At 35.9% G+C, this 25,202-nt stretch overlaps 1 protein-coding gene across 1 annotated transcript; it reads right to left on the bottom strand.

The window, feature by feature from the left end:
- LOC145577902 (uncharacterized) lies at positions 1-2,439 on the bottom strand. The gene is made up of 2 exons (XM_081635321.1): positions 2,178-2,439; positions 1-1,970 (listed from the first exon to the last, which is right to left on the bottom strand). Exons 1-2 carry the CDS (start codon positions 2,437-2,439, stop codon positions 1-3), a joined length of 2,232 nt encoding a protein of 743 aa, XP_081491447.1.
- Between the last annotated feature and the right edge of the window lie 22,763 nt (positions 2,440-25,202).

Here is a 25,202-nt window from a genome sequence, read left to right as displayed (position 1 = left end):
TCAACTACCCTCTTCATCATCTAAGTGGAGCACCGATTTTCCAACACTAGAAACATTCATAACTTCTGGATTACCCACAAGTGTTACCGCACCATGATCCGTGAGCGATTTCACCTTTTGGTGTAAGGTAGAGGCTACCGCCCTATTCTCATGAAGCCAAGGTCTTCCGAGCAAAAGGTTAAAGCATGCTTCAATATCAATTACCACAAATTCAACATTTCTAGCCACTGGCCCATATTCCAAAAGTAACTCAATTGACCCTAAAACATCTCTTTTGGCATTGTCATAAGCCCTAAAAACCTGGCTTGAAGGTGTCAAATCTTCTTTTTGATAACCAAGCTTTGTCATAACTCGATACGGGCATACATTGATGGCTGAACCATTGTCAGTAAGTACCCGAGGTATTGTCAACCCATGGCATTTCACAGTTATGTGCAAAGAGTTATTTTGGTTGACCCTTTCTGGGAGATCGTTATCGGTAAACATTAAAGTGCGGTCGGCTCCATGAATAAGTCCTACCATTTGATCCGGAGTTATGGATGGATCAATTGAAACTTCATTGAGATGTCTCAGAACAGCAGCCCGATGAGGTTGTGAAAGAGTCAATAACTTCCATATAGAAACATTTGCATTAACCTCCTTCATGCGCCTAATTGCATCATCTTCTTCCTTATTCTCCTCTGTTAATTCCTTGTCTTTTTCTTTCCTTCTCAAGGCTTCCACGGGGTCCTCATCTTCAACATATGAGGGTTTAAAGTGACGACCTGCGCGAGTCAAATGAGCCACATGTAGATCTTCATCATCACTAAGATCGTCAAGGTAAATAGGACATTGAAGATTACTAGGGGTATTAAGGTGTGCCCTAGCATTTTTCTCAGCAATTGACAAAAATGAGAAAGCCTCCTCTTCATCATCTATTAGGCAAAATGCCCCATTATAACCCATAGTGGCGCAGACATCAGTGAATGGATCCTTATTAAGGGTAACACCGGAACCCTTACATGACACAAAGTTAACCTTTTGTTGAGTGGAGTGATCATACACAACACACACATAATTCTCGGATAATGGCATCTCATACATTTGAGGGGCATTTCGAACCATTAATAATGTTGGATCAATCTGGTTACTAGATGTGGAGATGGTGTTTATAGAGACAGGAGGCTTATGATTGGAAGGAGGATTATTAGTGATGCTTGGTTGCGTATTTTTAAATTTATCATAGGATGCCCCAACTGAGATCCTTCCTCCATCTACTAGATCTTGAATACGGTGCTTGAATGCTGTGCAATTTTCAATGTCATGCCCAGGCCCTTGATGGAATTCACAGTGTTGGTTTGGGTTGTAATTGGGAGGAGGGTTTCTTGGGGGTGGCCTTGGGTTCAAAGGTTGAACTAGGTTGGCCTTTTTTAGTTTGGAGAAAGCTTGAGCGTAGGTCATGTTCAAAGGAGAAAAATTTTTGTGTGGCCTGAGTTGGAATGCTGGAGCGGTGCCAATATTATGTATCAAGTTTGTTGGTTTTGAAGGTATTGAGTCATTGTTATTGGTTTTCCTGTTGCCCCCAAACTTAGGATTGTTATAGGTGTTACTACTGCTCCCTTCATCCTTCTTGATATCTCCCTTTTTAATGGCATCCTCCACCAAGGTTCTTGTTGATATGAGAGCCTTGAATGATGGAAAATACTGGAAAGCCATTCGTCCTTGATAGACGGGAAGAAGATTCTTCACAATCATCTGTAATTGTTCTTCTTCGTTTGGCCTATTTACCATCTTTGCAGCCTTATTTCTCCACCTAGTGATGAAGGCAGAAAAAGTTTCATTATGATTTTGGGTAGTTGTCTCCAAATCCCTCCTTGTTACATCGATCTCTTTATTATATCTGTATTGGCTAGAAAATTCTCGCACAATATCAGCCCACGAAGTTTTCTTTGAATTTTCCAGATTAAGAAACCATTGAGCGGCAGCCCCATCTAAATATTATTGAAACAATTGTGCCATTAAAGGTTCATCAACACCCCAAGGACTCATAGCCCCTACGTATATCTTCAAGAAATTAGTGGGACTTCCTGTACCATCGAATTTCATAAGATTCGGCATCTTAAACCCAGATGGCAGTCATGATTTCGGAAATAAGGTGAGACCACGAATATCCAACCAAGGTTCCGCTTTAGTCATACCCTTTAGTACTTCCTTGAGCCTGAGAATATCTTCTTCGATCTTGGTAGGAGCTTCTCTATCATCGTTTCCATCGTCTAAATGTAATGGAGAAGCTACCTCTGAATCATGTTGAGGAGGAGGAGCACTAGCACTCTGTCTTAACAAACTCTGTATTGTTTGTTCCATGGTATCTTGACAATCAAGGATAGCTCGCATCATTCGTCGAAGATCATTAGATGGATCAGGGTTTAGCGAACTTTCATGACCAGGAATCTCAGACATTTTGCTTGGTGGCGGAGAATGAATTTCCCTTGGCGTTGAACAACCTGGTGAGAAGGCTACAGAATCACATTGTAAACTGTGAGAAGAGGTTTGACGGACAAGCCTAGATCCTGTGCGGGTCCAGGTAGATTTCCTAGGGTAAAAAAAAAGGAACATTACAAAAAAAAACTTCTTCGACAAGCTAAAAAAAAGTAAATAAAAGATTTTTAAAAGAAATGAACACCCCCTTTTTTTTAAAAAAAAAAAGAAATTTTTTTTCAAAAATGACTTGGACCCTACTACGAAGATTCCTTGTGCGTTGATCACACCATTGGTTCTCGGCTTATAAAAAACTAAAACTTGAATAAGGATTATTTACCCAAACTTCTTTTCTCTCTAAAATCTCAAGTGTTTTCTTTTGAGATTATTCTCACTTTGCTCAAATTTGAGTTATGGATCCTAATGCCTCACGCGTTAGAGATTTAATTCACTTCTTCTCTGACACTTCGCGCTCTTCCCTCCAAGAATTATGAGATTCTTAGTTCAATACGGCCAGAAGATCATCCATCTTAATTTTCTAGGGAGAACCTCTCTCTCCCTTATGATCAAAATTCTACAGCTATCCCACCTTTGGTTCCTCTAGTGAAACTTGCACCAGTGACTGGTCCACCCCATGTATTCGAGATAAGTAGCTCTCCAGAGTCAATCTTCTTATTTGTGGCAGATACAGTGATGTTAGCCCTGTCTCTGTTCCTACGTTTCTCTGGAGACTCGGTTTACCCTATCATAGCTACTATAAGTCAACAAAACCTCCCTTTTGCTAGCCAACTCGTAGAGAGTCCGAACCTACCATCACATTTCCCTTTTAATCTTCCTGTGTACTCGTCTCTCAAGTTAATGTTTTTGGATGCTCGTGGGTACTGTACGAGTCAAATATTACATAATACCTCCATATTACACAAAACCTATCTCCCTACTTGTTTTGTTCTACTCATCTCTAATTTTTCAATCGGCAAGGAGGTCTCTGAAAACATAGACGTAACAAAGTCTTGTATTCTTGCAGGGCATAATTCTCTCCCATCAACTCTATTCCTATGGAGTGACACATGTTTCTTTTCACTCATTCGATTGTCTAAAGGATCAATAGCCATATTGGCTTATAATACCCCTCCCAGTATTTATTCCGGGACTTCCTCATGCCAAGGGAGAGGCCCGCCTCAAAGCACAGTCAATCATCCTTGGTTGGGTATATCAGATTTCATAACCTATAATCATTTAACTATGATGATGGGTAGTCCTTCAAACTATCGAGAATCTAAGGAGAATTTTCTTCAGAAACTACCTCCGCGTCATAGGCGTTACGTATCTCGTCTCCATGAGACTTTATGGTCAATAGGTCAAAGGAGTTTCTTCATAATAATAAATAGATTAACTAGGGCATTGTCAACTACTTCTTGGTCATAAGGAGATCCCCATACTCTGTCTCTAGCCGCTTTATCAAATGGCTCAGATGGATGTAGAGGTGGGTATATATTGCGAGAGCCTGGGTATGTTTGGAAGTTTGGTTTTGGTTCAAGGCTCAAAGGGCCCAATTTTTCCTTTTTCTCGCTTTGCTTACTGCAAAATGGGTTGCAAAAGGCTCGCTCTCTAGAGGTGAAACAATTAGAAGTAGTGATGGATGTTAACCGCTTCATCTCATCTTTGACTAGGCTTGATGTCTACCTAGAAAATGCTGAGCAAAAGTTGTGTGACATACTACTCCTTATGCGCTCTCGTTGTTGGGAAGTTAGTATTCGACATTCCCCTCAAGACATGCTTCGAGGAGTCTGCCTTATGGTTGATCATTGCCAAGGGTTTACTTGGGGTCAAACAGAGGTGTTTGAAGCTCCACCGTCTCATGAGATTTAGTTAGGGCCTTTTTAACCTTTGTATTATGTATTTTTTTTATTCACTGTTATGGTTGTATCACTATATAAATATGAATTAGTGTTCTTTTCCGTCTATTTTCCATCTTATGATGAAGGAAGGCAAAAAAAAATAAAAAACAAAAATAAATAAAAATAAATAAATAAATAAATAAAATAATAAATAAGTGAAAACGCAACAATAACAAACTGTTAGTGGCCGGGCCCGAAGGCTGCCTACGTATTCCTAAGTGCGGAAATGTGCTGAGTGTAATGTGATTCAGGAAATCAGGCCTATCGTAGTTCGACATAAAAAGGAAACCAACTTTTTAATTTTTGCGACTGCACTCAAAGCGAGCTGCCTACGTACCCTTTTACAAGATTTTTTTTATCTTTTTATTTTTTTTTAATTTCATTTTTTCTCAGGGATCAAGTCGCTCATAGTTCACAAAAAAAAACTTTTACAAAGATAACTTTAATGAAAATGTAACTAAGGCCACTACCATGCATCTATTTCCCCGATCAAAAGTCGCTTCTCCCAAGCAGCTTTTTGTTTGGCAACATAGAAAGGGTTATCTTCTTTGTCCAAGATCCATGATGCCCATGCTTTAGATACTACCATGCACGATTTCGTTGTAAAAAGGTCGATGTTGTCGAGGAAGATGTAGGGTTCCATGATTTTCTCGAAGAGATGCCACTTTATTTGCAGATGTTTCAACCCCCTCACAAGGAACTGCTATACCTTTGTCGTAAAGCCAATTAAACCTCCTTCGGATATCATCGGCCTTTGCCTTATTGGGCATCCAATTTGGCTTGTCTCGTTCATTCTCTGGAATAGGAAAATATATTGTTCTTTTTGCAAAGGCTGGGCGCCTTATTTTAACCGCTTCATTATTTTCTATGTAATGACCCGCTGTGCTTATGGTGTTTATCCAACCGCCATACTGCAACGAGCTTTCACCTTCATAGGCTCCCCTGCTATAGTCACCACATATAGTGATGATGCCCCATGATGCTCTCATTCTCAATTTTTGATGTAAGCTAGATGAGACTGCTTTACACCCGTGCAGCCAAGGTCTCCCTAGTAACAAGTTGCATGAGAGTCGAAAATCCACTACCATAAACTCTATGTTGAACAGAACATTCTCATGTACCAAAGGTAAGACTATAGACCCTGTCACTTCCCTTGGCAATTGGTCAAAACCTCTGAGAAGAATGGAGTGGTAAGCGATATGTAAATCATTGTACCCTAGTTCGTACAAGTATTCTCGGGAACAGAGATTAACATCAGATCTGGTGTCAACCAATATGTGATTAATATAACTTGAACCGTGTCAAAGAGTGATATGCAGTGGTTCATTATGATAGTGATTAGGGGGTAAATCGCTATCTGTAAAGGTGAGCCCTGGATCGACATCGTGATGTTCGATGCATTTCCCTTTTCGTGAGGAAGAGTGAAAAGCATCTAAGGTTTTACGTACATTTTGAGAATATATTGATTCATGGATAGGCACATCATATAGTAATTTGGGGCTAGTTTGACGAGAATGGGGGACAGTGTTTTCTTGGCGAGAGGCCTTGGATCGTTCTATAGTGGAAACCTTTGGATGCGGGCTTTTATCATTTGGAGATTCAGGCCGTAAGGTTCAAATCTTAGAGCCATCATGGAAAGTTAAAGATTCACGAAGCTGTGCCGGCGTCTTTTGGGATTGAACTAACATGAGGGGATGAAATTGGTAAATCCAAGGCTGGCCAAGTTTGATATCATAGGGAACTGGTATATCACAAATTATGAAACTTGTGGTGAAACTTACACCTTTGTATTTAACAATTGCATCAATTTTACCACATACATTTTCATATACATCGTTGTTACAAAAATCATCTATTGTTACAGGTCTAAGTTCTTCCTCCTCGAATTCCCAATCAACAAATGTATGGTATGGGCACATATTAATGGAAGACTCTTCATCAATGTGAACGTGATGATACTTGATGTTATGACATATCATTGCATGATCCAGTCAGTCATTTATAAAACCCTTTCTAATCAAATCATCTTTGACCTGGTGAGGATCAAGTTTGAAGATTTCCCTCAAATCTTTAAAAGGGGTTAATGCATTTATAATTGTTCTTTTGAGATAATCACTAAAAGCCTCATGATACATTGAGGAATTTGATAGTAAGTCCCATAATGATCTTTCATAACTCTTCTTCTTTGGTCTCGAAGTCGAACCTTCCCTAAAACTCACCGTATTGCACACCGTGGTTTCCATGTTAGGTAAGACTGCATCCCCATGAATGGCTATCACACCGCCCGGGGTTGAAAATCTGACTTTCTAATGAAGTGCAGAGGCAATTGCCCCTATGTGTTGTAACCATGATTTTCCCAAGGTAAAGGTGAGGCTTTCCGGGTCATCGATTACTTGGAACTCAGCATTACAAACCCAATCATGATATCCTAAAGGTAGGGTGATTTCCCCAATTGCCCGCTTAAGAATGTGATCGCTTGTTCTAACCACCTTTTTTGAGGGTCTTAAAGGAGCGTCTTCACACCCTAATTTCTTGAGAATGGTTTTGCTACAGATGTTGAATTTGGACTCTCTGTTCACCAAAATTCCTGAGACCTTGTAACAATCCGATACCAAGGTTATGGACAAGGGTCGGTCATTACTGTAGTCATTCGACAAATCTGCATCAGTAAATTTTAGAGTAGGTGGAGTCCACGATCTTGGAATTGGAATTTTCCTATCATCAATCAGTTGTTGGACTGCATGTCTTAGATCACTACAAACATTTGTATTGTGCCCGTAGTCATGACAGTAGTTACAATACTTTCCCATATCAGCCCCAGGAGACGGCATAGTGTAGTTATTGTGTTTTGACTTGAGGAAACCCTGTAACTTCAACCGATGATATATAGCACTTGGTGATTCACACCTCCTAGAGTAAATCTGGCGGATAGACCCCAACGGCTTCCCCCACTACACATTTGTGCTCCTGTATCCATATCTCGGTCTCTAAACAACAAGTGAACTGCAATTTTCAAGAACATGGTTAAGCAAACCTTCAAGGTGTTGAGGGGTGTAAGAATTTCCTTTGAAAAGAACATTAATTCACATATTTATTCATCAGTAGTGATTAAACCATTCTTTATGTTGAAAAGGTTTTAAAGGGAGATTTTGGCATTGCTTATAATGCACCACATGTGGTGTTTGTTACTCTTAGAAAGTGAAACTCTCTTGAGATCATATGAGGGAAGGTCTAAGGATAACTCTTAGTTTATTATTGGGTCCATAAGTAAGCTTTCTAAAAGAACGATTTTATCTTAAAAAAAAGTTTTTTTTTTTTTAAAAAAAAAAAAAAAACTTTCATGACAACACGAATGAATTATTAACACAAATGACCGTAGAGACTCCATGTATGTATTGATGCACATGTTTCTTAATCTAAAGGTCAATCAGTTTTGAGGAAATTATTAACCAAGTGGCCTCGTATCACTTCCAACTGTGAACACCGAGGGTGGAAGTTCCTAACAGAGCCGATTGCAATAACGCACGGATGTAGTTTTACGCCCTTAATTCATCAATTTTGTTGTCTAAATTCCACATTACCAATAGGCAGAGGTGTCGGCCTAAAAAATACAAAAAAAATGCTTATGCTCATGACAATTGATGAATGATGAATGACCCCATAAGTACACTTTAACGAATTAACAACACAACTTGAGGTTTAAACCACTACACAACATATATAAAAAGAAAGTCCCCAGTGGAGTCGCCAAACTATGGTACCTGGTTTTTAGTGGACAAAGATTAGTCTATAAAGGTTCCACTTAAGTGTCTGATAAGACTAATAAACAAAACTTAGAGTCGCCACCTCATTTTTATCCGAATAAGGACGGATTTTAAAACAGTCAATTTTAAGAAAAAAAACTAAAAAAAAAATCAATTGTTAACTCCATAAAGATAAATAAGGCACAGGGTTCGGGGTTTAGGTTAAGAGAATCGAACGTCTGGAACTCGTCTTCCCTTCCGTTCTAAGGAACGGGCTCTTACTATTGCGTTGTTAAAAATCAAGTTTTTAAGACATTTTAATCACAAAAAAAATGATATAATAATTAATATAAGGTAGGTTTGAGCACCAAAGTTGCACTACGTACCGATCATAGTGAGATTTTGAATTCACTCACGGATCAAAACCTTCGTAGTTCGGACAGATGCCATGTTTTAAATAACCAATTCCATTGGGTTTTTAATTTGGATAGTTGACATAAACGCCATTTTTTGTAAGTGGAATCTTTGTGATCTTTGACGGATTCACTCATAAAAGTAAAATGAACCACCTTGGTTGAGGAAAATCACCCCGATTAGTGATCACCAAAAATGTCTTTTGAAGAAGACAATTCAACAAATGCGTCCCAATTGACGACTTTTTTAGTGGGTCAAGGTATTTTTTGGAGTGAAACTGTAAGGGTTCACTGTATAATCTCACTTTGGGTTTAAAAACACTCAAGGGTAATTTTTGTAAGGTTTTAAAGGTTATGTGTTTAGGCTTAATGGAATTGACCAAGTAAAACACGACACCTGTCAAGGCCTTACTTCCAAATAAAATGGAACAATAAACTATTTAATCATATCCGATTATCAAATAATCCATAGGGTAATTATATTAGGATATAAGCTTATTTTTATGGAGATGGATAAATTGTTACAACCTTTATACAACTAAATAATTAATCTGAACCTCATGTTTGGAAATGAGACCATAACCTTATATTAACTATCATTAATTATTAAAACAAACAAGCAAAGTTACAATTCATTCTTGTTTCGCGAAAGGGTTTGAAATAAGAAGGTTCACAAAATTATAAAAAATTTTAAAGTTTGTTAAAACTCTTATTTCTGAAGTCATCCTAAAATAAAATTAAAGTTCTTAAGACATCACTTATTTCAAAAGTCATTTTTTAAATAATATTAAAGACTTTTTTTTTTAAAACAACAACGTTTTGAATTAAAGTTTATTAATAACTCTTATTTCTAAAGTCATCTTTAAAATAAGATTAAAGATTTTAAAACGTTTTTTTTAGAATTAAAGATTGTGAAAAACTCTTATTTCTAAAGTCATCTTTAGATAAAATGAAAGTTACTTAAAACTCTTAATAAGTAAAGTTATATAAATGTAAATACATGATATAGTGTAATATAGGTTACATGACACCATTAGTTTCTTGAAAATAAATTAATACAATTTTTTTTTTTTAAAAAAAAAAAAAAAGAAAAACGTGCCTATTTCACCTCTTTGATAGTTTAAACTAAAAAAATTATTAAAAATCATAGAAAAATCGAAAAAATTATTGTGAGATATGGTTGGAAAGCTCTTGAAAAGTTCTATCACTTGAGCTAAAGAAATAGATCTGGTTCTGGACATAAGGGTTGTTTCACAGGCCATCTTTGGGACGTGGTAAGTAACTCTTCACTCTTGAACATCCTTTACATAAACTCTTAATTCCTTAGGTCTTTAAGCTCACTTTAAGAAGGAAATTATTTTTAAAAAATATATCTTAGACAAATACATGAATGTATTAACCTTTCATATTTAAAATGCATTATAAAGAGATGCAATGCAAAATGCAATTGACCCCCCCTTTTTGTAACCTATCAACTCACCAATAGGCTTGGCTTTCTAATTTGGAGTAATGAAAGATTTGGGGCTAATTTAGCACCTAATCTCGTCATTAACTCTATTGGTATCATCACATGGAAACAAACACATTAGTTAGCATAATAATAATTAAGGAAATTAAGAAAGGAATAAAGATAATACCTTGAGCTAGATGTAGCAATATTTTGGATAACCTCTTTTGTTTATCAAGGATGAAAAGGTGATAACTCCTTAATTAAACTGCAATGAAAGAGACTAAGTGATATTTTTTGGAATTTTGAGATATTAAAAGAAATTAGTGCAAAATAAAGCTAATGAACTTTTTTTGTTTTGATTTTTTATTATAGAAAATAAACTTAAAAAATAAAACTAAATCTTAAGAAATAAACTTTTTTTTGGTTTTAGTATAGAATAGGAATACTTAAATAATTAACTAATTTTTTTTAACAAAGATGAAAATAACAACAATACTTGAATTTGAGATATTTTTGTGTTTTTTTTTGTGTTTTTTTTTTATTTTATTTTTATTTTATATAGGAATTGAAGATAATAACAATACTTAAAAAAAATAAAAAATAAAAACTTAATTATATGATGCTTTTTATAAGCTAATAACTTAAAAATAAAGCTAAATTATAGAGATTTTAACTAAAGCAAAATTTTAGAGGAGAATTTTTTAGAGAGAATTTTTAGAGAGAGAATTTGTAGGGAATTTTGGTGTTTTAAAATGAGAAAATTAGGGAGGTATTTATAGGAAAATAAAGGGTTTAATTTGTAGATAAAAAAAAGTAAATAAAATATAATTCAAGGATTAAAGGTAAATATCAAGATTTTGGTAATAATGAGAATCTTGATATTAAATTCTTTCATTTTATGTGTAACAAACTACATAATCTGTTTTGCATTACTTAAACTGATAATATAAAGAAAACCGTAATAAAATTAACTCTAATATTCATATAATAAAAAGGTTCTAAAATTCCATGGTATTACAAAAAAGAAAATATAAGACCAAGTCATGTCACAACTCAAAAATAATACTCACATGGTATACGATAATAGAGTGCCTAAATTTATTTAGTGACTATTATACTCACCAAGGTACTCTTATAAAATAAAAATCAGCTCTGAGATATCAGCTCTGAAAGTTACACAAAGACATTAGGTTACAATACTAGTAGGGTTGGACATAATATTTCAGCGTTTATATAAAAAAAAATAACCCCCGCCCTTATTAGATAGTACATATAAATTTACCCAAGAATATCTTAACATACGACAAAACCTTATAAATACGAGCATTTCAAATAATAACCCTTACTAAAATTATAAATTAAGGCAAATCATATAAAATCATAAGATTGACATGGTCAAAGTGAAAATACACCATATAAAATCATACAATATTAAGTCATACGACATAAATTTAAGGTAGTCAGGGTAAAATATATTCCCTTAACCGAATGACCTTTAAAAAAAAGATGAACTCTTATCTTGCCTCACTCTACTAAAACACAAATTTATACTTATCATAGTTGTAAAAAAAAAAGATAAAAGATATAAAACTAGATCAAAACAACAGGAAAACAAATAAAACAGAAGACCAAATTCACGTCGGCAACGCAAATTAACGTAACGGAAAATACTATTTGAATAGTGTCAAATAGTGTTTGAATAGTATCAAATAGTGTTTTGAATAGTGATATGCAATATGTGACGCGTATGAAATCCAACTGTCCCAATTAGCGTCAGATAAATATTGGTACAATTGATCCAATATTGAAATTTATTAGATACAATATTAACCGCGGGGGATAAAAAAAGGTAACGTTATTTCACTATTGACAATGTTCATCAAAATTGACGAAAGGATACAAAAACTAGACTGAAATAAACAAGTCATAAAAAAAATAAGATAAAAGATAAAAATAAAAAAAAGAAAAGAAAGAAAAAAGAAATGAAAGAAGTTACATACCACTATGGCCTACGGTTGTATGGTGTGCACAAAACAACAAAAACAAAGGTGAAATAAAAAAAAATACAAGACGTAGTATACGCTGCATCCATACGCTGCGTCAACAGTAAATTGAAACAAGAAATTCAATATGATTGCTCCAGTATAATTACTAAAATACATATTGCATTATTTCATTGTATGCGTAACATTAACCATCAAATTCCCACTGTCCCGCAAATTACTCACATCCATATACCTATCATGCTAGATAAATATTGGTACAATTGGCCCGAATTAAATTAATCGGATCCAATATAGATTGAAGGAAAATAAAAAAAAAAAGGTGGTATTATCTTAGTCCACAACTCATAATGGTAAAAAGTGTTCACTCAAGAAAGGGAATGTTTGTCATTTCCCTACCTTGGTCGGTCATGGATTTTTAGAGTAGTGGACTTTATAGGTAAACTGGCCAAATAATAGTGTAGTGCACAAATCACAAAAAAAAAAAAAAAAACAACTCTAACAGTCTAAGTGAACATACAAATATACTTGTTATACTCTAAAGGAGTAAACAATGCTTGTTTATAAAGAAAATGACATATTTTCCTGGCGAGACAAAAAAAATTATTTTACTTTATACTATACGATTGTTATACGTATTAAAAAATGGTCTAAAATATCTACTTTTTACTATAAAAAGAAATTACCCTTATCCAAAATCTCCACTCACCACTTAATTCTTATCTTCTTCCATCTTCCTCCTTACCTGAAAAAACCAAACAAAAACCACCATTAAACTCGGCCACCATGTTTCAAGAAAACCAGGAAGATCAGCCTGTCTTCACCTTTGAGGAAGACATGAGGATGATAAGGGTGTACATCATGTACATTGTGGGACTAGTGGTCCTCCTAATGGCTTTATTAATTTACTTGTTAATCGACAAGTAAAGCCCGAAAATTACTTCGGTGGAGCAGGGTAAAAATACATGTAGTGTTAGCTGTACTTCAACATTTTGTAATTTAGTAGTTTAGAAATACAAATTGTAACATGTATTTTGGAAATTATGAATAAAAATCATTATTATTACTCATTTTCTTCATTTTAAATAATAAAAAAACGTCATTAAGTTTATAAAAATATTTAGCAAAATAATAATTATTATTTGCAAAAAAACGATATCTATAATAATAAAAGATAATTAATAGTGATAATTACAAAAGTAGGATCAAAATTTGCTGTCTACAGTACTGTGCCTCTCCCAAGTCTTTCATTTAAAAACACTTTCCAAACTAGGCCTTTACAGACTCTAGCATTAAAATGCTATTTCCAACGAGCAGTATGTCATCGACATATAAGACAAGGAAGGCGATGTCACTCCCACTGACCTTCTTGTAAACACAAGACTCATTTGGATTCTTGATAAAACCAAACTTACTGATGGCTTCATCGAATCGCAGATTCCAACTTCTGCTTGCTTGATTCAACCCATAAATGGACTTTTTAAGCTTGCATACTTTCGCAGCATTATTTTAGTCGACAAAACCTTCAGGCAGTGTCATGTACACAGTTTCTTCCAAAATTCCATTTAGGAAGGCGGTTTTGATGTCCATCTACCATATTTCATAATTGTAATATGCAGCAATCGCTAGGTTGATCCGGACGGACTTAAGCATTGCGACAGGAGAAAAGGTTTCATCATAATCGACACCGTGAATTTGCCTGTAACCTTTTGCTACCAGTCTAGCTTTGTAAATGAATACATTTCCATCTTTGTTAGTTTTCAATTTGAAAATCCATAAACATCCAATAGGTGTATAACCTTCGGGTAAATCAACCAAGTCCCATACTTGATTTTCAAACATTGAGTCCATCTCAGATCTCATGGATTCTTGCCATTTAGCAGAGTCGGGGCTCGCCATAGCTGTCTTGTAGGTTGTCAGTTTGTCTCCATCCAGTACTAGGATATCTTGATTCTCGGTTAATACGACACCTAGATATCTATCAGGTTGAGACTTTGGCCTCTACGACCTACGTAGGGTAATGGACTGAGCATTTGCATTGTCGGTTTGACTTTGCACAGTTTGACCAACGTCAACAGATGTTGTTTGAGCACTTTGAATGTCAATTTGAGTTTGTTGGTCGTCCTCTGAAACTTCATCGAGTTTGATTTTCCTCTGACTTGTCATTTTAGAAAGGTGTTCCTTCTCTAAAAAGACACCATCGTGAGCAACAAACACTTTGTTCTCAGATTTGTTGTTGAAGTAATACCCCTTGGTTTCTTTTGGATAGCCCACAAAGAAAAAAGAAACACTTGTTAGATTTAGGGTGAAGTTTGTTAGAAATTAACCTTTTGACATACGATTCGCAACCCCAAATCATGAGAAAAGACATCGTTGGATGTTTCTTCGTCCATAATTCATATGGAGTCTTTTCTACAGCTTTTGACGGAGCGCGGTTCAGTGTTAGTGCGCGGTTAAAAGTGCGTGTCCCCAGAATAAGATAGGAAGATCGCTAAGACCCATCATTGATCGTACCATATCTATCAAGGTTTGATTTCTCCTTTCGGATACTCCGTTCCATTGTGGAGTTCCTGGAGGTGTCAATTCTGAAAGTATACCATGTTCTTTCAGATGGTCATCGAATTCATGGCTCAAGTATTCACCACCTCGATCGAAGGGCTTTGATTTTCTTGCTAAGCAGATTTTCAAATTCACTCTTAAATTATTTGAATTTCTCAAACGATTCATATTTGTTCAACATAAGGTAGACATATCCATATCTACTATAGTCGTCTGTGAAGGTGATAAAATATCGATAACCATTCCTTGCGGTTGTGCTCATTGGACCGCATACATCGGTGTGTATTAGGCCTTACAAATCACCTGCCCTTTCTCCCTACTTGGAGAATGGCTGCTTTATCATCTTGCCTAATAGACATCCTTTGCAATTTTCAAATGATTCTAAATCAAATGAGTCAAGAATACCTTCTTGTATAAGTCTCTTGATGCGTTTGATGTTAATGTGGCCAAGACGACAATGCCACAAGTATGTTTGATTCGACTCGACGGTCTTAGCTTTCTTTGCGGTATTATTAACATTATAAACTTGTTTGTCAAACCATAAAACATATAAACAAGACCCTTTTTAAAACAATCATTGTTATTGTCTTGTGATCTAACAAGCCGACGTCCAACGCCAAAAGATCAAAATATGTTTAACAATAAAAATAAAAGAAGTTCTATTTTATGACAAACTATGCTATTACAAGCTTGCATGGACATATTGCCTTCTTCTTTCGCTTGCAAATGCATATCCACTTGTGAAGCTCTTCTCACTTGGTTCCTGAAATAGGAGCATATAGTGAGTTATTTATGGTATCTAATACCTTCATGAATTGCTTTTATTCAAGTGATGGTTTGTAAAGAATATACCTGAGGTGAGAGCGACTTTTCCCTTCACCGCATCTTCTAGGTACTTAATGCATTCCCTTTGTAGTGGCCCTGCCCACTACAGTAGAAGCATCGTATCTTTTCTTTGTTTTTGAACTCCCTCTTCTTGGGCCTTAGAGCAACCTTGGTATCCCTGCAAGAATCGGCTCTTTGAAGCTCATGGATAACCTCTATTAAAGAGAGTTTGTTCCGATTAGCTGTTAACTGCATTTTCAATGCAACATAGCCCGAGTGGAGTGAGCTCAGTAGCATATGAGCCGCTTGCTCATCCTCTATCGGCTTGGCAATGAGCTCTAAGTGAGTGAATAACCTCGTCATCCGGAGCACATAGCCTTAAAGTGGCATCTCGGGTCTAAGTCTAGCATTGTAGACCTTAGCCCACACTTCTTGTCTCTCTTTGGTGAGGCAACGCTCTTGCAGTGGCTTAATCTTCATGTTAGGGAGTGACCTATTTACTTCCTCCATGAGACCATCATAGTTGTCATTCATGCTCTTCGTAACCCTCAAATTGACAATGTCCTCTAGAGCTTGGAGGAGCATATCCGGAAAATAGTTCAAGAACTTTCTCTTCCATTGTTCCGAGATGGAGTTTGCCATAAGTCGTGAGATTTTCTTGCAATCCCAACTCCATGCATCATGAGCCTCATCACTCATGACCCCTTTAGAGTAAAAACTCGGGATTGAAATGTCAAGAATGTGGTCCATGTAGCAATTTCTGAGGGTTTTCCGGAGTTCTTCTTCCCACTTCTTAAAGTTCACCATATTCAAGGAAAATGGTAAATTTTCAGGGAGTTTCGGGTACATTAGGTTGTTATCGTTATTAGTTGAAGACATGATTCTACAATTGAAAGAATTTGAAATGAAAAACAATTCATAATAGTAAATAAGATTGAATTTTAAAGCATTCATGCAAATTTCAAACTTATTCAAGCGTCTTATTCACACATTAAATTGCCCTTATTTGGTGAGAATAAGGCGATTTCAAGATCCAAAGAAACAATGAGTGATTAAGCATTCTTTGGCTTGTCTTAACACTTATTACTCTAAGGTAAGCAACTCTTTGCTAATGGCTCCAAGCCATTCTTGGTTTGATAAATTGTCGCATCTAATGCTCTAGTGACGATTTATCTCTTTTGCCACGACATGTAAGAAATCCTTAAACATATCATTGAGTTTAACCAAAGCCAACATGCATACCCGGTATACCTTACGTTCCTAAGAAATTAGTAATGCCTCGCTTTGGCGTAGCCCATCACTATTCTCATAGTTCGGTAAGTGTTGTTTTGGAATGACAAGTTTTACTCAATATTTTAGGGACATAGGGTTTCTGTGTTGGTTGATTAAAGTGAACTTAATTAATCATCGCAACATTTCGAAATCCTAAACATGCATCTAACATATCATTCATATATATAAGCATAAATATATATTGAAAACATAAGTAAAAGATGCATTTGGCAACTAGAATGACCCCTTGAGTCTTTAAGTCTTCAAGGGTCTTTTCTTCCAACTTCATGGTTTTGTCTTTCAAGAAACTCCGTATTCAAGACATAACCAAAATTATGCTCAAAATCAAGGCCTAGACTTTAATATTTAATTAAAATAATTAAATCGGCAAGAATACAATGAAAACACATAGCCCTTAAACCCCAAGTGCCTAGCATCAAGCCTTTCAGCTTGGTGTGCTAGGCACCGAAGTCATGGGTGTCTTTTGAGGGCTCGCACACACAGCCATGGCCCGCGCCAAGCGTCACCCTGTAGCCTACAACATCGCACTAGGCGTTATGCTGCCTACAAGGCGTGCTCGCGATGGCATGGCCATGAAGGCCACTCGGGCTTGTTGTCGTGCATGCCACTTGCTGCATCGCAGCTGCGCACCGCACACACATGCGCACCCAAAGCCGTAACAAGCTGCTGCCCTGCATACACCTAGCTCGAGCATTGCATACACGAGGCATCAGCCATCATCCTTCGGCAGCCACATGCCGAGGGTATGCACGTGGCTATTGTGCCTCATTTTGCGTGCTCATGCCTCGGAAAAATTTCTGATTTTTGTGTGCTCGTGCCTCGGAAAAAGTTTCTAATCAATTCTAAATTAATTTTAGAATTAATATTTTGAGTAAAATGAAAATTAAAACAAGTCCAACTTAATAAATTCATTTAAGTGCACAAACCAAATTATTCCAAGAACTATTCTAAAAATAAATTTGGTTCAACTTGTTGCCACAAAAATGAAGGGCTATTCTTACTATTAATTTAACCAACATAAATTAATCATGAGATTTGACAAAATTTAAAGGGAGTTGGAATAATGAACATAAATATTCAATGAAAAATTCCAACTTTAACTTGTAAATCTTTGAAAAAATTACTTCTAATATGAAGATTAATTAAATTTCAATCACAGGTTTGAAACTTTATGACTTTAATAAACTCAATAAATGATTTAAATCAAGAAAGCTCAATCATGAAATCTAGTAAGTCAAGATCCAACCAAATAAATAATTAAAGATTGAATCTTTAACACATTTTGGGACTTCAAAATCACAAAATTAACATAAACACTCACACTTGAAGCAATTAATTTGCAAAAATATGAACTTTCAAGTTTATGTGAAAAATGAGCCAACCATTTAAGCACCAATTACTACATAGTAATCATGCTCAAAAATGGTCTAAAATTGCAGAAGCTTCAAGGAAAGAACCAAACACATAATCACAATTAATATGCCATTAAGATTTAAGGTTTAAAAGATTTAATAATTTTCATCAAAACGAAAAATCCCTCGAAACAGGCATTTCAAGGAAGAATTTGGCTTTATCACAACCCTAAAAGAATCAAATCATTTCCAGAACATCGATTCCACCCAATATTCACTAGTCTTCGGTGAAAATCTGGGTTTGGGAGCCAAAATTCTGATTAAAAGGAGATTAAAATTAATAAAATCGAGCTACTAATCTAATTAGCAACCACAACAAGAAATTAAGCCATTTTTAAAACCTTGAAAATATTAGTTACAAAAATAAATGAGCAAGGCTCCAATACCGCTGTTGGGTTTCAGAAAGTCCGACTTTCCGCGGTAACAAAACCCGACCCTAAGACCCGCTCATAATTAATATAACTAATAAGCATAATTAACAAGACAAGGAGAAAGACAATATTACCCTTGGCACGTGCTTCTCTCCCTTAAATGAGATCTTACTTCGAAAGCCACGAGTCTCGCAATCGCGTGAACCGACCTCGGAAATCCACCCGCAACAACGACTCGTCCGACCCCTACTTGGAGTTTAGCCGAGCTAGACCAAAATTAGACTACTTGAGTTTTTATGAACTTAAAGGTTTTCTCACTTTATAGGAGATGCCTTATTGAGTTCAACTGAAGTGGGTTTCTCAAATCCCAATGCTTTGGTATTTATAGAGAAATCCCATGAACATTCCTCTCTCCCATCAATGTGGGAAAGTTGGTAAAATCCTTTTTTCATTTTATTTTTAAATCAAAAATCAAAAATCAAAAGAAAAAGCAATGCAATAATTAATCAAGAAGTGTCAAGCAAAGAAGGAGAAAGTAGGTGAGGACCACAAGGGGGGACCAAATCTGTGCTCCCCAAGCCTCCCAAGCCACCGTACACTTCCTCTCTCTCGGAATCACTAAGTGATGAGTGCCATTTATGGCACTCGTTTTATGAGTATTTAGCCTGTTTTTACCTTCTTTTCATAACTTTCTTTCTTAATGAATGCTAGTTTTATGCATTTTCCCTTTATTTCCCTTTTCTCTCTTGTTTTGTATTTTTATGGTTTTTCTAGTGTTTTCTCCTTTATTTCTCTTCTTTTCATGGTTGTAGGTATTGTACGAGGTTCGGGTCTCGATATTTATGACTTCGTAAGTTGGAAGATGCTTTTGGAGTAGGCTCATAGCATTGGGAAAGCTCAAGGTGAAAAGAAGTGGATGCTCCAAGTTCTAGCTCTTGCGCTCTCAAGCCGTGATCTCATAAAAGATGGTGTTTAACCCACCGTAGAGTCCATTTGAATCTGCCATACTTTGTGTCTATCATCATCATATGCGTGCACTCGAAGACCCCAATTGAGAACGCACGAAGCGGCGAGAAAGTCGGAAGAAACCCAGAAGAGAGCGGGCGCTCCTCCCTGTATTCCGGCTTCGCTCAATTCCTTTTTCGCGCCTCTTATAATACCTTTTTCACTCGATTTTTGTAAGGTGTTTTGAGAAAGAATTTTTATCATAATTTTAGCTTAGTTGAGAGCTTCTCTCTCTAGATCTAGGGTTAGTTTAGGAGTAGTTTTAGAGAGAGAAAGTGAGGGATTTCAATGGTTATTTGAGAGATTGAAGATTCAAGATGACAATTGTATTGAAGATCTCCATTATCAATCAATGAGGATTTCTCACTCCCTCTCCTCTTTATTGCTTTGTTTAATTTCATGTTTGTTTGGTTTGATTTTGATGTTTGATTCTTGATTAGTGTTTTTGTTCTTGGTATTTTGTTGATTCTTGATTTGTTTAGTTGTTTGTTGATAGATGATGATTCTTGAGTAGTTGTTTGGCTAGGAATTGGGTGAAACTTGTATGATTGATCGATTGTGATTAATTTGGGAATTGTGTTGATTGATTGTTGAGATTAAAGTGATTAATGTAAGTTTGCATGTGTGTAATTCGATTAGGCCTTGAGAATTAAGCTAGATTGCATTGTAATTGCTAATGACACGACCAATTGATTTAGGAATTGCAATTATCGATTGGTTTAGATTGTGATTCTTTTTGTTTGTTATTTGTAGAGACATATAGCTTAACGATTAGGAGATAACTCTTTGATTCCAATTGATAGCTCTTGTCATTAGTCTTCACAACCATTGATTAGCCAGCATGCCTCGCATTAATGCGGGTTGCTGGGCGCTGCTGCCAGAGCTCTCGCGCGCCATCCCATTAAGCATTACTTGCTTGCTTGCAGGCTGTTGGGTGTGGCGCGCCATGATGTTGCGCCTGTGCTAGCAGCTAGCTATGCTAGCATGTGCGTGCTAGCTTGCTGCGCCACCCACCACCCAGTGTTGCTAGCAACCTCGGCATAGTGCGGCGCGCATGCTAGCTGCCATGCTAGCACCTTGTGTCCCTAGCACTTGGTTTGCTCGGGGCATTCCGATGCTAGGGATATTTTAGTAATTGTTGATTAATTGATTTTTACCGTCTCGTCGTTTTATTAATTCGACTCGACTTGTGACGCTCGGTCTTGACGCTCCTAGCTCGATATCCGACGTCTATGTTCATAATACTCGAGTGACTCATCAATTCTTGTCGGATTAATTGGTTGCAACGGATCGTTAGTTTTCTTGGGTGTGACCCGAAGGGTTCAGTCAAGATTACGCTGTAATAATTAATATTACTAATCAAAAGCGACCTCCAACTAGGCATTCTGATCACTTGACCTCACCGAATAATTAGATTTCTAATAATTCCAAACCATCTATCGTAATAATACACTTGTTCGAAGGACACCATTACTATCACATACTTTAAGTGATTTACCAATCGTCATAAGTTTCTCATTATGGATATCAGAACCTCTTTCCTCGACTATGAGTATTATAAGTTCTCTTATCTGAGTACTAGTTCGTTTTGATGTTGTCAAACGTCTGTCGTGCAAGGGAAGATAACAATGCAAGACTGGGAATGTCCCCCTTGTAACAATAGGGAAAATGTCTTTGTTGTTTACAAGTCCTCTGCAAGAACAAGACTGTGAAAATGCATGGTCGTGCTCAGATTGATTTCAGAAAGCATCTACTTATTGACAGTCGAACTCGGACAAGTGTCACTTAACTCGGACAAGTGACCTCTAGCCCGACTTTCCGTTCACTTTACTTCAATGAATAATCAACTCCGCAGTTGATTTCGAACCCTTTATCGGAATAATACACTTGTTCGAAGGACATCATTCCTTTCAATCTCTCACTTTTCCTTCTAAACAAGTGTTCCATTAGTGTATAGACTATTTCCTAAGCTTGGGCACGCGGGTGGACTTCGTTGGAGGGGTCGCGCTTGAGGCTCTTTCTTCGTTTGTGAGTCCGTGTTCGTGCTATGTGGAAAACACGCATCAAGGGTATGATCGTCTTTTCCTATTTCTCTCTCTTTGTTATTTAAGTATGTGATTGTTGTTAATTAATATGCATGTTAGTTACTTTAAGTTGTGAGCGAATTTTTGGCAGGTTTTGTTCCGCGTGATGTCGGACATCACAAAACCCAACAAAAGGTACGAGGCTTCAAAATAAGTAATTTGATTACTTAAATATTCTTTTGATATAGAAATTATGCTTAGGATATTATTTTAATTCCTAGTATCATGTTAGGATGTCTTTAATTTCTAGTATCATGTTAGGATGTTAATTATGATTTCTAGTATCATGTTAGGATATTTCTAATGTCATGTTGATTTCTAGTATCATGTTTATTAGGACAAAGCTTTGATGTTTATTATTCAGTGACATGCTAGGATTTGTTATTAATCTGTTTAGTATCATGCCTAGGTTCTTAGCTTGCTAATATTACATTTTGATGATATTATGATGATGATTGTTGTGTCAAGATTTATAAGTTGCTTGATTATCATGATTTATTGTTATTGCTTGATCACGCCCTTTTCTGCAGGTTTAAAGGGAATTTGTCCTTGAAATCATTTTTAATAAGATAATTAATAATTTGATTTAGGCTAATGATTTTAATTCAAGTGATCGTCAATAATAAATTTATTTGTGCATTAATAATCAACTAACGTAGATCAAATATGCTTAGGATTAATTTATTGATTATATTTATGTTGATTAGAAAGCGCACATGAATATCTTAAAAATGAAGTAGACGCATATTTAGGGTGGGTTTAATCTCTTTTAGGTTGTATTCGTACCATCATCCCCGAATATCCAGCCATGGTTCAGGACCACTGTAGACACCTGATTGTGTCTCCCTAAAAACCAAACCCAATGATGAGTACGTTTCACGTCTTTGATTATCGATTTCGGTGAATAGTTGAAGAGTCTTGTTAATTTCCTTAAGCCTTAACCCTTTCTAACCTTTCCTTAAATGTTTTAAGCCAAAATCATTTATTTCGTGCTTTTAAACCCAAAATAATTCATTTCGTGTCCTTAAAATCATTCATTCATGTCCTTTTTATAAAAACATCAAAACCATTTTAATTTGGTCCATAATCTGGGTCTAATAATTGTGTAGTAGGATGGATCTTGAAAATAGCTTTCCAATGATATATTATAAGCCCAAATGCGACTTATAACAATAAGTTATGGCCTAAATACAAAACCAAGCACAAACCGAACCTAGGTCCACCTTACCTAAGTCCCAATGATCATGTGGAGGGTTCAATACCTTAATCCCATTCCTAAACCAAATAGGATTCATTAGGAGCTTCTAGAAGTCTCTATAAGGTTCTAATCTATCCTTTCCAAAAGATAAAGATCAAGAGTTTGAAATTAAATAAAACTTCTCTTTTTGAAAATCCTAATTCTATTCAAATTGAATGACGTTTGAATATGATTTTCATGCCTCATATGTTTTATCCAAATATTTGATTCTTAGATAGCCCTTGAAATTATCTTTCTAATCATATATTATAATCTTAATTTCGATCTATAACGTAAAAGATATGATTCAAATACCAGACTTTATCCAACACTGACACCCTTCCACTATTTCGGCCATATATTTTATTCTAAAAAAGATTTTAATCTGATTCTAATTGGGTTGGGAAGTAGACTTCAAGATCTTTCCAACAACATATTATTTATCTTATTCCGATTTTTGGATTAAAAGATATGATAAAAATAAAAACCGCAAAAAACTGTTTTTTATCGCGCCGTGATGAAAGCATCGTGATGCGATGAATCCATCGCCACGTGATGAAAAGTGTTTTACTTCGAGTCGAATTCTAACTCTTTTCTGATCTTTTTGGATCATTCTTCTCTATAAATAGGGAACGATTTACTCCATTTTTATTCACCAACAATCATCATCTTAATCCTTCTCAAGCTAAAGGTTATTCTTTCGTTTTCTGCTATGATTTTCTAAGCCTAGCCACAAACAAACACACATCTCCTTGATTTTTCTTGATTTGATCATGATTCCTTATTCACGTGATTTGAACATACCTAGCCAAGCTCGAAGTTGCCTTAGACCTCGACGTGAAAGGTTGATAATTCTGACGGTTTGATCCCAAATCTATATTTCAATTATTTCCATTATTAATGTTTGATTTAATCACTCTTATAGTTTACTAACGTGTGTATTCTTTTGATAGAAAAAAGTACGAGGCTTCAAAGTGAGTAATTTAATTACTTAATTATTATTTTGGTATAGAAATCATGTTTACACTAGTAGAAAATACTAAATGACAAGCGGTTCAAACCCCCTAATGGGAAGCGATTTTGAACCGCATGCGCTTGGGGGGCTTGCCATTGACCTTTTAAATGGCAAGCGGTTCAGAACCGCTTGCCATTTGTACTGAAAGGGCAGCGGTTTTGGCGCCAAACCGCTGCCCATTATGGCTATAAAAAATAAATATTTTTTTTTTTGGTTTTTTTTCACTTAAATTGATACATAAACAAAACATATGTAAAAACATTAATATTTTCATTATTAATTGTTGTAATATTACATTTTTATAAAAAAAAATTATTAAAAAAAATTAATACAAGTAATAAAATCAGCTCTTCTACTGCCCATGCTCCCTCACTTAATCTGCAGCCACGCCCAAATCTCCAACCCATACCACACCTGCCGCACCTACTAATCCAACCACTACCGCAATAATCACCTCAATCAACCACCATCAATTACAGCGGCAGTCGCAACACCAACAAAATCAAGCAGCAGCCCCTGCTCCCTTTTCTCATAACCACGCATCATCAGCCATTTGAGGCTTGAACCTCTAGAATTGACACCACCACCGCAATCTGAAACCAACGCCGCACCTGAAACATAAAAAAATAAAAATAAAAAATTGCTACAAATTTTACATTCTGAGTAAAAGTTTAATCTTCAATTTCACAAATTATCATTAATAAAATCTATGTTTTACTGTGTACAATCGATTCAATTAACAAAATGCTACAAACATGAATCAATCAATAAAATAAGTAAATAATGAATAAAATCGTACCGAATTCTCGCAGAAGGTTGAATGGTGTAGTTGAAAATTGATAAGCTATTTTCGGTGATCTGGAATTAAAGAAAATAATCATCAACAATGCAGTTTATTTATTTATTAAAACAAAAATCTGGAAAAAGGAGAAATAAATTAAGTAAATTTGAGTGAAACAACACATCGAGTATGAAAATTGACTTGAAAATGTGTACTGCTGATTTGCTAAAATGTTGTTCTGATTACTTTTACGCCTTTCCTTATTTACATTAGTGAGAATGGAGATGAGAGATGAAAGAGAAGGAGATAGAGAAAGGAAAGAGGTCATGAGAATGGAGGGGAGAGAGGAGAGGGAAGTGAGGTGTGAGAAATGAGGGGAAAGGGGAGGAGAGAGATAATGGAGGGGAGGAGAGAGAGCGTGAGAAATAGATGGGCTTTTAATTTTTTAGGGTTCTTTTTTAACAAATGACAAGCGGTTCAAGGTTCAAACCGCTTGCCATTTATAATTTTTCAAGTGGTTCACCTAAAATCGCTTGCCATTTGCTTGTTTCAGGTTTTTTTTCTTTAAGGTGTTTTTGGAAGCGGAATTCAATAATCTCTTACCATTTGGGGCTGCTCTTTTACTTTTTTCTACTAGTGTTGGAATATTACTTCTA

The sequence above is a fragment of the Chenopodium album genome, chromosome 14 (genome assembly GCF_948465745.1).
Source record: "Chenopodium album chromosome 14, dcCheAlbu1.1, whole genome shotgun sequence".
Classification (NCBI taxonomy): Eukaryota; Viridiplantae; Streptophyta; class Magnoliopsida; order Caryophyllales; family Amaranthaceae; genus Chenopodium; species Chenopodium album.
This window is presented reverse-complemented; position numbering and strand designations above follow the sequence as displayed.

Excerpts from the sequence above, each read along its gene's own strand:
- LOC145577902 (XM_081635321.1), bottom strand. The coding sequence starts at position 2,439 with ATGTCTGAGATTCCTGGTCATGAAAGTTCGCTAAACCCTGATCCATCT. Across the intron at positions 1,971-2,177 it reads GCTCAAGGAAGTACTAAAGG|ATGGGGCTGCCGCTCAATGG; the intron begins GTATGACTAAAG and ends AATAATATTTAG.